This window comes from Onychomys torridus, chromosome 7, assembly GCF_903995425.1.
Source record: "Onychomys torridus chromosome 7, mOncTor1.1, whole genome shotgun sequence".
NCBI classification, from domain to species: Eukaryota; Metazoa; Chordata; class Mammalia; order Rodentia; family Cricetidae; genus Onychomys; species Onychomys torridus.
This window is the reverse complement of record NC_050449.1, coordinates 64,398,310-64,412,582: the sequence shown is the minus strand read 5'-3', so window position 1 is coordinate 64,412,582 and position 14,273 is coordinate 64,398,310. Positions and strand designations below refer to the sequence as shown.

At 39.7% G+C, this 14,273-nt stretch overlaps 1 protein-coding gene across 1 annotated transcript in view; it reads right to left on the bottom strand.

Moving 5' to 3' along the window:
* Nucleotides 1–10,171: 10,171 nt before the first annotated feature.
* Adam10 (ADAM metallopeptidase domain 10) overlaps nt 10,172–14,273 on the bottom strand; it is a 109,215-nt gene continuing 105,113 nt past the window's right edge. Inside the window, exons 15-16 of the mRNA XM_036192563.1 lie at nt 13,896–14,022; nt 10,172–12,433 (exon numbers count right to left, since the gene is read on the bottom strand). Of these exons, the coding sequence (XP_036048456.1) occupies nt 12,339–12,433; nt 13,896–14,022 (222 nt within the window). The 3' untranslated portion in view covers nt 10,172–12,338. The remainder of the gene's footprint in view (nt 12,434–13,895; nt 14,023–14,273) is intronic.

Genomic DNA, 14,273 nt, shown 5'->3' with positions numbered 1-14,273 from the left:
TAAGCTTAATAATATTGGTTCTGATTTACAAAATGTTTATTATGCATTTTATAGTGTTTTTAATCCTAAATCCCTAGGGTTCTCATACTTACTAAGCAAATACTCTACAATGGCATTATCCCCATTTTCATCATGTCCTATGGTCTTTAGCTCATCACTGTCAACTTTTCTTTCAAGTTTCTTTACAACTTTGTTTTAGGGTGGGCAAGATGGCTCAGCAGGTAAGCTGCCAAGCTGCTGATCAGAGTTTGATCCCAGGGAGTCACATGGTGGGAGGGGAATGCAAGTTGCCACCTAACCTCACTTTTGACATGACATGAATGTGCATACACATAAACATACACACACACACACACACAACAACAATTTAAAATATTTAAACTTTAAAAAAATATTTTTTATGCTGGGCAGAGGTGGCACACACCTTTAATCCTAGCACTTGAGAGGCAAAGCCAGGTGGATCTCTGTGAATTCAAGGCTAGCCTGGTCTACAGATTGAGTTCCAGGACAGGCACCAAAACTACACAGAGAAACCCTGTCTTGAAAAACCGACATATATATATATATATGTGTGTGTGTGTGTGTGTGTGTGTGTGTGTGTGTGTGTGTGTGTGTGTATGTATGTGTAGTTCTAGACTATAGATAACCAGTTTCAAATTTTAACTCAACTAATTGCCTCTGACTTTAATGGGGGAATCTAGCCCACTCATACTTAGTGTAATAACTAGACCTTATGATCTTATTGGCTTGCCTTACTAATTGTTTCTTCTTCTCATTTATCTTTATTTTTACACATTGATAAAATTTCCCTTTCCATCTCCTTAATTTGACTTCTTTTACAGACTTTTGGCTACTTTCCCTTCTTTGTTGCTCACAGCCAAATATTTCTTTACCAAGCTATGAAAATTAGACACATATTTCCTCCCACCCAAATATTCTGTTCCTCCACGGCTTCATTCCTCACACCAGACCTCAAGACTGCTTTCACTTCCTCCCCAGCTGCATAGCCACTTTCCATGGGTGAACACTGGAATATTTCTTTTCTTCCCACCCACCCCCATGCCCAGATCTGCTGAGATGTGCTTACTAATTTTAGCACCAGACTGTAGAAGAGTTGTTGAGGCAGATGGTGATGTGATCCACTCAAGAAGGGAAGAGACATTTGCAAAGCAGACGGCCAAAGGCCTTTCTTTCACAGATAGAAGGACAAGTTTCTCTCGTCTTTGAATAGCAGGCATTAGAATACATCTTGATTTGGGCTCAGTTTTTGCTTTATTGTTCTTCTAAGATCTCATATTCTCTTGGGTCTTCCCAGCTCTTCTGTAAATGTTGAGTTTATTTAATCACCACCAAGAAAAAGGAAGTGGGAACACATTCTTAGATGTCTCTATAAAACTTAGTGAGCCAAAGGCTGGGGGAGGAGCTTGGTTGATAGAGGGCTTGCCTAGCAAGCCCTGGTTCCATCCCCAGCACGACATATACCTACTGTGGTGGTGTAAACTTGTAATCCCAGCACTTGAGAGGTAAAGGCATGAGGACTAGAAGCTCTAAGACATTGTTAACTTCATAGTAAGTTTGAGGTCAGCACTATGCTTACTCAGAAAACAAGTAACAGCCAGGCATGGTGGTAATCCCAGCACTTGGGCAGCAAATGCAGGCAGATCTCTATGAGTTCAAGGTCAGCTTGGCCTACACAGTGGGTCCCAGGCCAGTCAAGGTTACATAGTGAGACCTTGTCTCAAAACAAAACAAAACAAAAAACCACCAAACAATAACAACAACAACAACAAAATGGCCCAATAAAGGAAAGGTAGAGGAGAGCCAAGCTGCAGGTCTGCCTAGGTCCATTTTCACATTGTCCTTTTCTCTTTCTGCTTGCTGGTTTTCCATGTTGTAGTTCTGGTGTAATTTTAGTTAGCAGACCAAGATAGTTCTTCTCCATCAACAGAACCTGTTCCTCTCTAAGGGAACTTGTATGCTTTGACTGATACTTGTAGTTTGGAGCTAGATCATGCCTAGGAGTGAGTGGGTCCTCTCACCACTGACGCTTCCTAGAACTTCAGGTGCAAGTTCCTCCCCATCTCAGACACCCCTTACTTTCCCTCATCTCTTCTCTCACACCCATGCCCTTCTGGATTTCTGTGATCTCCTGCTCTCTAGTTCTATTTTCTTCAAACACTTACTGAGCTATCAACAAGAGACTGCTTTCTCCAATTCATCTCTTGAAAATTTAGAGCTCAAAATTACACTTTTGTCCCGGAAAAGCAAACAAAAAAACTCTGTGAGTTAAAATAAATCTTTCCTCCTTATAAGTGGATTGTCTCAGGTATTTTTGTTACGGTAACAGGAAGTTGGTGTGGTGGTTCCTGTTGTCAACTCGACAAGCTCTAGAATCACTTTTGGGAGGTGGACTTTCTGGACATCCCCGAGGGAGATTTTATTTCCTTTGTTAGTTGGTGTGAGAAGCCCCAGCTTGCTTGTGGAAGGAAGCATTCCCTGGGCAGGGATCCCAGACTATATAAAATGGAGAAAGGGGATTGGGCAGCTGCTTCCTGGCTGTGAATGCAGTATGGTCAGTTGCTTCTTCACACTTGCTACTTTGACATTTCTCCATGATGTATTAAACACCTCAGAGTAAGCCAGATTAAACCTTCTCTCTTAAGTTGCTCTGTTCAGGTCATCTCATTACATCAGGAAAAGACACTGAGACACCTAACTTACGTGACTATTCCTATCTTGACAAGGGTAATAACAGGACTAACCACAGACCCACCATCTTTTAAGCATATGGCTGTAGTTGAATTTTTTACCCCTTTACTCTTAGCTCTTTGGGGCCTCGCCATCCAGCTCCAAATATATACACAGAGTCTTATTATTACTTATAAATGCCTGGCCTTATCTTGGCTTATTTCTAGCCAGCTTTTTAAAAATTATCCCACCTACCTTTTGCCTCTGGGCTTATACCTATTTCTATTTCTATATATCTTTCTTTGCTTCTTATTCTGTAGCTGGGTGGCTGGCCCCTCACAACCTCCCCTCCTCATTCTCTTGCTCTTTTTTTTTTTTTTTTTTTTTTTGCTTTCTTTCTTTCTCTTACTTCTCCTATTTGTTCTCTCTGCCCGCCAGCCCTGCCTATCCTTTCTTCTGCCTTGCTATTGGCCCTTCAGGCCAGATCAGACCAATCAAGTGTTTTAGACAGGCATAGTAACACAGTTTCACAGTCAAACAAATGTAACATAAAAGAAAGCAACACATCTTTGTATCATTAAAAAAATATTCTCCAGCATAAACAAACGTAACACATCTTCAATTAATATTCCACAACCCATGGCTATTTGAAAAGAGACTTAAAGCCAGGAAATTAAATGTTTTTAGCTCAATAAACAGTTTATCACACAAAAACAGGTTGGTATGCATGCATGCAAGGTGCCTTACGTACATTCTCTTTCTTCAGTACACTTCCCTGAGGTGTTTAATATTGCTATACTTACTTCACAGATGAGAGACCAAGCAAGAGCTTTCCTGGCCTTTATAAGGTCATCTGGGTAATGATCACCAGCTCCTTCCTTACAGACTCTGTCATCTATAAATGTATTTACTACTGCAACCAGTAACCAAAACCATCCTTCATACTTTGGCCGCCATGTTGAAAGTAGCTTTCATACCTGATTCACTGTCTTTTCATGTGAAGAAGCCACTGTGCTCCACCCCCAATCCTCAGCTGTGTCTTGGGGTTTTCACCTCTGCTTTGAATCCTTTTATAGGAGCTGGGATGGCTCAGCCCCAACGGCACTCACTACCAAGCCTGCTTCCCTAAGTTGTCCTCTGACCTCCTTATGCCATGCTCAGAGGGCTGGAAGGACAAACCTCCCTCATGCAGTTAGTGAGTGAACAGGAATAGTCAGTGCCAAGGGCTCTGAGTGTGAGTGTAAGGCATTCTTTTAAGAGCCTGTGTGTGTGTGTGTGTGTGAGTGTTATAAGGCATTCAAGATCTCAAGCTCATGGTTTAAAAACCCAAGAACCTTTCACAACTCCCAGACTACTGGGCTAACATCCTAAGGAGAACCACCAAGCATGACATCTGCTAATTTACTCACCAGCCATTCACAAATGAATAGTGTCAGGCACAAACAAACAAACAACCATTTAAAAAATAGAGGAATCCAAATGGCTGAGGTCACATCTAATAACATCAAAAGCAAAACCTAGCTTTGCCCAGGGGAAAAAAGAGTTAGTTATTAACAGCCAGCATACAGCCAATCCAGTACCATTAAAATCACTGTGCATGCCATGTAGCCTCACTCCAGCCCTCTGCTTCAAGCACTGTTTCGACACACTCTTTCCCCTTTCTTTCTTTCTTTTTTTAAATAGTATTTTTATTTTATAATTAACTTAATTTCACATATTAGCCATGGATTCCTCTGTCCTCCCACCCTCCAGCACTCCCCCCAACCCACCCCCATTCCCAGCTCCTCCAATGCAAGGTCTCCCCTGGGGAGTCGGCCCAGCCTGAGACTCAGCCCAGGCAGGTCCAGTCCCCTCCTCCCTGCACCAAGGCTGAGCAAAGTGTCCCAGCATAGGCCCCAGGCTCCAAAACGCCAGCCCATCTTTCTAAGTGGGTCCTGCCTCCTCCCTCAGCCCCGTCCTCAACACTCTCAACTCTCTGATCACCCAGGGCCTCTCCCTCCACACTTACCAGGAGTGGCAAATCTAACTATATGAGTGCTTGGTTAACATCAAACCTAGGTGCTCTGAAAGAGCAGCCAGTGCTCTGAACTGCTGAGCTAACTAAATAATTTTTCAAACCGTCTGTCCGTGAATGACAGATGAATAACCGGCGCACACACATTTTAGCATGCATGCATAGTATAGGGCACAGAACTCTAACCCTGCTCTGAGGAGGTGAGGAGGGGAAGAAAGGGTTAACAAAGATGCTAATTCAGGTACCCATGGAAAATGAAAACTAAGGACCATCACAGAATTAAATTAGGAAAAATAAATAACATACGACACCTTAATTTATAAATCTGACAGTCTGTGTTCAGAAACACCCAAGGTTAAAACTCCTATGCCCAAGTCAGTGGGAGAAAAGAATAGTAAACACTGGGGCTGGAGAGATGGCTCAGGAATTAAGTGCACTGGCTGCTCTTCCAGAGGACCCAGGTTCAATTCCCAGCACTACCTGGTAGCTCACAACTGTCTGTCACTCCAGGAGATCTGACACCTTCACATCAATACACATAAAAAGAGTTAAATATTTTTTTTTTAAAAAGAGAATAGTAAAACACACTATGACAATTACAGTAACTGAATTTAGCAGCAATACCAAACAGCCTTCAGCATCACCAAAATTCTCTTTTCATATGAAACAACCCATATTATAACAAATTATTCTACTCCTGATAGTGGGGGGAAAAAAGAAAATTCCTAGACAGCTTTTTAAAGAAACATTTGTACTACCAGGGCCCCTTATTACTTAAACAAGAGAGATGACTACTCCAGCTTACTGTACTGAGCTACTTACTTAACATTTATTCCAAAGTGGGATTTGTAAGCTTTCTGTGGGTAACCTAACCATCACCCCTGATGTTTAATAGAAAATAATTCTTTTCCTTAAGTAGTTAGCAAGCCACACAAAGGAGCAGGAAGGAGGGATCCAACAGCTGCTGACTGAGACTCCCGAATGACTTATAGTTTCAAAATTTACCCTCATACTCAAAATCAATTAATCATTCATTGGAACTGGAGCAGAATATGATTAATTATGTTAGCTTGATTGGTTCATACATAATTCCACTAAAATCCTTATGAAAATCCTTATGAATATAGGTTATAAACAGTCTTGAACTCAATCCATATTTAAAACATTTAATGAAAACATTTAAATATAGATAGAGAAAATAGCATGATGAGTTGCTAAGTACCCACTGCCTAGCTTCAACAATGATCAACTCCTGGCCATGCTCCTCTCAACTATCTTCCGCACACTGGCCAACTCCAATTCCTCAGTTAATTTTAAAGAAATCTTAAGACACTAAACATGACTTTTATCCTATTTCAGTTTGCATCTCTAAGTGATATGGGCTCCTTTTAAGAATGTAACCACATGGCACTGTGTTGTTGGGCGGGTCTTGGCTCTTTTGAGAGGCCCACCACCCAGCTACCAAATAAATCACACATGGAGGCTTATTCTTAATTATAAATGCTCAGCCTTAGCTTCGTTTGTTGCTCGCCAGCTTTCCCTAACTTAAATTATCCCGTCTACCCTTTGTCTCAAGGTTTTTCCCATTTTCTTGCTTCTGTAAATCTTTCTCTTACTCAGTGCCTTGCTGTGTAGCTGAGTGACTGGCCCCTGGAATCTTCCTCCTTTTCTGGCTATCTCTTCTTTTCTCCCAGATTGTTCCTTATATATCTTCTCTCTGCCCGCCAGCCCTGCCTATCCTCTCTCCTACCTTGCTATTGGTCGTTCAGTTCTTTATTAGACCATCAGGTGTTTTACAGAGGCATAGTAACACAGCTTCACAGAGTTAAACAAATGCAACATAAAAGTAACACACCTTAAGATAATATTCCACAACAGCACTATAACATAAAAGTAAAATCTAGGTGGACTGGGGACTGTAGCTCAGATGGTAGGATGCTTGTCTAGCATGCATGAAGCCATAGATTCAACCTCCAGCACCTAAAAAAATAAATAAAATGTAAACACAAAAAATAATTGTAATCCCTTACTATCACCAACTACTAAATAAATTTTCACATACCCCTAATGATCTTTAAGTTTGTTCACTGCAGAATCCAAATAAGTTCATCAATTGTCTTGGCAAGCCAAGTCCTTTCTAAGTAATCTTTTCCTTTCTCTGAAATTTAGTTAGTCACACAAAATGGGGCGAGCCCTTTGCTCTGTAGTTTTCCGAAGTCTGGATTGTGTGGACTTACCCATGCTTTCATTTGTTCTTTTATTCCCTCTATTTATAGAAAGTGGTGTCAGGTCTGGAAGCTTGATCAGGATTTGGTCCGACTTGGTGGGTGGGCCTGCTGCTGAAGAGATGTTCTTCCATTGAGAGATGCAGTCCACCTGCTATTTCTTCTGGAGGCTGGCAGTGACTGGTGGGGGGGGGGGTCAGTCCCACCCCCAATTACCAGAGGGTAAAATGGAGACATCCTAATTCTGTATTTTTCTTCAGTTTGTTGGCCAGGATGTCTTTAAAATTTGCATATTCCAAAGGTAACTATGAATTTGTAAAACCGGGGTTTTAATCTCTTGAAGGTATTTTTACTGTTGCTAAAATTATCTTCAAAGTGCTTCCTGAATCATTATATAGACCTCTGGTGTAACAGAATTTTTATAGGGTTTTTTTTTTTTTTTGTACATATCTTTCTCTACACCCAGAATTAACAATTTATCCGAGAAGTCTGACTCTTTTGAAGAAAACAATATTTGAAGACCATAGCTAGGGCACCAGATTTTTATCTTCATGAAATCAATTAAAACAGAAGTCTTTCACTGACTGCTGTTTCTAGTAAACTTACATGGCTGCATATATACAGATTTTCAAAGCATGGATCCCTCATATTTCTTTAAAAAGAAATTCCTACATTTTAACGGTGAAAGACACTAATACCTTTTTTAATCAATGACCTTTCAAGCATCTTTAATTCAAAATTCCAGTTTTAAGAATGTATTATTAGGTTTAGGATTTCCACAAAGGACTGGTTAAAACATTGAATAATCTGGAACTTAAATATCTAAATTATGAGGAAGTGGTTAATGTAAAAATGCATACATACCTCCATAGGGTGCAATTATTACAGCCACCAGAAAGGTTAATAGAGCATCATTATTTTGTTAAATAAGAAAAGTGGACTTACAAATTATGTTTTTAGTTATATGCATTTACTCATATACTGTGTCCTCAAATCTTGACAGTGCAAACCAGATCATCCCCATCCCACTCCCAGCCACCCATTTCCACTTCATGTTTAGAATTTGGTGTCTCTGAATCTGCCAAAACCAGACAGGACTCCTCTGCCTGCTTCGCAGTTGCCAAAACATGTTCTTGTTACCATGCTCTTCATTTCATCTGCTCTTTGTTGGATTAGCCCTGTCATTTTCATGGGGATTTCAAGACAGAGAGAAGGTAATAAACATTGCATCCAACCCTCTTATATTTTATCTAGTGTCCAGTCGCTTTTTAATAGAAAACACATTCTGCAAAGCTTATCAACTGTAAAATACACAAACTGCTAATGAAAACAGCACATGTGTATATATCTTAAAACACAAAGCATATAGGAATACAGAGTTCAAAGGTTTAATCTGTGTCTATTTAACAGAGTTGGTTCCAGGAACAATACTGAAAATGTTAAACTGGTAATAAATGGGGAAAGGGGATCAACTGGAAGTCTTTATTTTTGTTGTTGCTGCTGTCTTGGCTTTCCTGTTTTGAAACGTGTCTGCTCTGTCGCCCAGGCTGACTTCTATCTCCAGGGAACAAGCAATCCTGCATCAGCCTAAGTAGTTGGGGCTACTGGCAAATGCTGTACCTGGCTTACGAGATTTTAATTGAGAATCTAAAATACTAAAATCAAAGCTGCACTCTGGGCAGATTGATGATCTTTTGCTTCTGAGATAGAAAGTTTCTCCCAATAATTTCTTACAGCATTAGTGACTCCTCTGAAGACAAACGATCCTCACCAGCTGCTTTTAACTAGCATCCTCCTTGCTCCCTGGCTTTGGGAGACCCTGCCCCTTTATGGAAGATAACTATTTCCCTTGTGCCAGTGAGGACAGGCAGCCTATGCTCACAATGTATTGGCTGCCTCGATGCTCTGAGACCTTTGATTAGAAATACTCTGAGAACTTAAAGGCTTTTCCAAGGACGAGCATACATATCTCACAGCCGCCCAACATACCAGGTTGAGAACAACAATTGAGTCTTAAAGTACAACAGCTGCCCAAGAAGACGAGATTTAGGATTAGAAAACTTTGCTCAGTTTGGGCAAGTCTTTTCTTTCACATCCAACAAAATTCAAGTACCCAGAGAACAAAGTACTGAAAAGCCAAGACTAATCTTAAAAAACTTCCTTTTCCTTAAATAAATCCTTCCCCGACCTGCATATTGCCTAGTGCTATGGAGATCACCAAATCCTGAAACTATAATGATTTGTTTTTAAACTCATGTCAAAATTTAGAAAACTACACCAAAATAAATTCCAAGCAAAATTTAAGCAGCAGTAAATAAAGCACCAAATTTATAATTATCTTGCTTGGTAAAAATTATCAGTTTCATGATAAAAACAAAACAGTTTCTCCCTCCAATTATTAAGCAATGCTACTGTGAAAGTATTATAAGGTGGGCACTGATACAAGTACTGCTGATTCCAACACTTGTAAGGCAGAGGCAAGGGATGATGAGTTCAAGGCCAGCTACAGAGTGAGACCTCTACTTCTAAACCAAAGTACTGCATATTTACTTTCTTAATCCATACCAATCATTTATAACTAGTCTTAATTTTAAAAGAGGAATCTGGGGCATATTATTCCATGAAGGGCACTACCTTATGTACAAAGTAATTTCTTTTGTAGCACTACAACGACAATTCTCTGCAATAAATCTGACAAGATAGAAAAATGTTAGTTCAAAATTTCAAATGTATCCCCATTAGCCCAGGTGTTCTCTTGTGTGGGGGCACTCTGGGAGTGCTATGAATTGAAGACTGGGTCCATGAACATGCTAGGCAATTAGTCTACCCAGGGTTGTTTAGAGACAGAATCTTGCATATAGCCCAGGTTGGCCTTTATCTCCCCGAATCTTCCTACCTTAGCCTCTGCAAAACTCAGATTATGGATATGCACTACCATACCCATATAAATTAGACATTAATAAGGTATTTAGTACTCAGAACTTTGGAAACAGAAAGAAGACTGCAAGTTTCCAGTTAGGCTCAGCTATTAGGACAAGTCCTGGACATTGACTATGAACAGTGAAAAGCAGTGCTGCTGAGTGATTTTTAGTTGTAAGACAATGATACCCAATTGTGGCTCCGCACAGTGAGCAAGAATGCTTGCACTTGCATGGGGAGACACCGATCTGCTGAGTAGCCTTTCATTTAGTAGGGCAGCTGCCTCTGATGGTTCTCAAAGTTCAAAGAGCACAGACCCGTCAAATTGATTTCATCAAGTCTATTTATTAATGCATTTCAAGTTTCAAAAAACCTTACATCTTTGCACAATACTTTATTTTTTGCAGGTTTTAGTAAAAATTTCCAAAGTGAACAAAAAAAAAGATACTGTATAAAACACAGTGGACATTAAACTGACAGTAGTATTAGATCTCACTGGTCCTGATCCTTTCATTTTTACCACATCTTGATTTGCAGTGGAAACAGTTCAGTGCATGTTATCTCTTCAGAAAACATTTAACTTAGACTCAAAATAAAACAGGGCAGTGTGTAACTGCCAAAACCCTACCACAGGATAACATTACAAGCAAAAATGTACATGTTCCAAAGTCTACCACACTCAAGAAGTTACTAAGAACTCTTGCAGAATAAAAGTCACCATTTTAGAAATGCAAACCCACTTCCAACCTTTGCACAGTCCAAAAACAAAGGCATTTGAATGATTTAAAGCAGTGTCATACACAGCTACCTACTTGTTGGGTTAGAATTATTTATAGTCTATCTGGGGTTTCATGTACAAAATTTGTCTCTAAATCATGTACAAAAAGCTGTTTTGAAAAAAGTCACCACGTACTGTACAAGTTTACAAGGAGAGATCCCATTGTTTCTCTAGCGTTTTTTGGCCTTGCTGGCTCGCGTCACATTATGAGTGATTGTGTAAACCTTAGACTCTTAAGAAAAAAAAAAGGAAAAAAAAGAAAAAGAAAAAGAAAGCCAAACACAGCAATCTTGTCAACCTTCCCTACATTTGCCTCCTATGTAAAGCCAGGAAAGTCACTGCCATTGACTTCTAATTTACGTGATGTAGCTGGAAAACAGAAGCAATGAATATGTCACAAGCTTACATTTTTTTTAATGCCCCCTCCATTTTCTGCATAGCGATAAGCCTGTTAATACATTAAATGCTTTTGCTTTCTCTTTCTTTAAAATGCCAATTATTTATATCTGCTTAAAAAAAAGTTTGTAATGGGACACTGTGCTGTCTACCTTCATTGTTGTTAAAATGGCTTAAGGGTTGGAAAAATAAAGTCAGAAGGCCTATCTACAATTTCAACTACCTGCCGAGCAAATTACTCATCTCTAGTGGTTACCAATGATCAATGATGGTGCTGAAGACCTGTCCAAATATTTCAATGAAGACATGGATTTTCTTTTCCATATCAGATAAAAACAGAATTAGCAGACTTTAAGTATATGGAATACACAAAGGAAAAAGCAGGCTACAAATGAAAATAATCATTTCTGACATAATTCCTACCAAGGCATGAACAAATTTCACCCGGCAGTTTAAAAGGGAATTGAATTAGGAAGTGCAAACTTCTGAGCAGAAACCAGGCATTTACATAAAGACCTGGCTCTGAAGCCAAATGCTGCTGCTGTCCAGTTTGCACTCCGATTAGCTGCATCCTTCAGCGCAGCCTCTCCTGCTCACAGCAGCCATGTGACAAGGAAAAAGATGCACGTAAAAACCGACTCCATCGTAAGAAAAGGAAAATGATTCTCACTTCAAAACTGCCTGTGTGAAGCATTACAGAATCCTGGACCACTGAACACCACCATTCTCTGTTATCCTGAGTATGTCAATTAAACAGTAATCTTTCATTAAGAGCGGGAAAAATTTATAATACAAAGACACATCCATATTGCAATTTCTGTTTACAATTGCACAGAGAAGTACAGTGTATGTAAGAAATACATGTCTGCATATAACAAGGTATGTACATTGGCAAGTGATGTATCCAATGTTGAGGTGGTCGAGCCTCCCAGCCTTGATTGGCAGTTGAAAAAAATATATTTCAATTTGTGATAAAAGTTCATTGAGAGCCAAGTCTGTCTGCAAGTGAAGAAAATGCAGCAACGAAGAAAACAAGGGGCACATAATAATATTCTAAGACTTTGTGCCATTAGGTTAAAAATATCTGTCCATAAGAAAATTGGGTTCCTTTTCCATCTACCCCACCCCCCTAAATTGGAATTTTCAGGCTTCAAATTTTAAGTAATTCCACCTGGTATGAGGACATGATCTCTTGCCATTTTTTTCTTCAACTATGAACTGTGAGGGTTTCTTCTGGAGATGATGACTTAACAGGTTTCTCTTTGGAGTGAAGTTTTCCCACTGTAGGCACTAGGAAGAACCAAGGCAAAAGCTGCAGTCAGCGTCGCATGTGTCCCATTTGATAACTCTCCCGGGGCCTCTGACGCGGGGGCTGCTGAATGGGTTGCGGCGGTCTCCTCCTCTTTAAAGTGCCTGTAATGAAAAGCAAAACAGCTTATTGTGCATCACCTCCTAATCTTCAAAAGAGAAATGCTCTCTCACCAAGAAAAGTGATTCTTTGTGATGGATCAGCAGAAGTATGTGCCCTGTAACATAGTTTTCCATTTTCTGGTGGCCGTAATAAAAATAATAATAAATAATCATTTTAATACTTATTTAATTTAGACCAATTCAACTTTAACATGTACTCAACATAAAAAATTACTAAAATATTTCACCATTTTATGTTGTCTTTAAGTCTGATTCATATTTAATGTTTAATAGCATATCTCAGGGGAGATGAGTCACATTTCAAGTACTTGACAGCCTTAATAATTTGACTGATTAATCTAAATTAATATAGATTTGAGACAGACACTTGAGGCCTGTCTGCACAGCAGGATGGCAACTAACTCATTCAGTCTGTTATGAAAACTTTAAGACTGTTCCTGTAAGTAAGTGCTTAGCACTTTTTATGAAGGTTAACAAATACAGTTTTCAGAGGTGTCAATACACAAGTCATATATCTGTTCCACTGAAGGAGAACATCATGGTAACTGTGCCTAAAAAGTGTCCTGTAGCTCTTGTAAACAGTTTAAAACTGACAAGTGCCTGAGTTCTGACTCAGGAAACTTAAGACAACAAGTGTATCAAATCAAAGGTCCTCTCACCCCCACCATAACTTCTGGGCTCTCTTGTCCCAACAGAGGAACAAAAGGAAAACACACAGTAGAGCTAACTTCTTTGTGTAGGGCATTATAGTTGACCTGACAAGGCTCCTAAGAGGGGGATGCTAGCATCCAACCCCAACTTCCTTGATACTGTCTTAGGCAATGTCTTCCTCACATCTGTAATGACAAGTCACATTATTCTTGGGAGAGGGGAAGGGAGGAACTATTAAGAATGATTAATGTGTAACACAGAGAAGAAGACTCTTGTCTTCTTCAAATGCCCAGACTTGATTTATCCCAGTGGTGGTATCCTCCTGAGGGTAAAGGTGGAGACTATGTGATAGGTTCTTAACATCTGAAGCTGTGACACCAAGACTCCCCTACAGACAGACAGATTTGTACTTCTCAGTAAGCCTCATTCAGGAAGAAATAGTTTATGGCTCGATGCCACGAGCCATAAACTATTTCAAGAACACAGACATTACAAATAGTTATCAGAGCCATTTACTACTCAGATGTAAAGACCAATAATTTAAAAGCAGCTTAACTACCATAACACAACCAAGGTATGGTAATGGACTGAGACAAAACACTCAGGACAGATCAGCATTATACCAGTAGTCAGTAACTAGACTGGAGTGACAAGCAAGTATATATATATTATCAGGCAATTTGTCAAGAACAAAGCTCCATAAACTCAGTTACTAAAGCCTGTGGGTGCTGCATCCTCCCTGCCTGGAAGCTCCGCCTCTGCTCACAGCAGCACCCATTGCTCAGCACCTTACCTGGAAGTGGTTTAGGAGGAGGCAACTTTGGATTACTACTTGGAGTGTGAACACTGCAAATCTTGATAAATCCAGCCATTAACATGATCAGGGCAATTCCCATAAGCAGTACTGCCCACCAGTGAGCCTAGACAGGAACAGAATTAAGCTATTTTAAGACAGCAGATACTAACAACCATCATATGTAGTGTTTACAGCTTCCAAATTCTGAATATCCACATTGGTTTTAATACAGATTATTATAACACTTATGCTATTACTACTAATTATTTCTGGCAAAAAACATTCAAAATACCTCTATCATCTGAGGCTTTACACAACTTATTACCTCTGTTCTATTTACTCAGATCCTAAAATAAAAATACATGCTATGCCAAA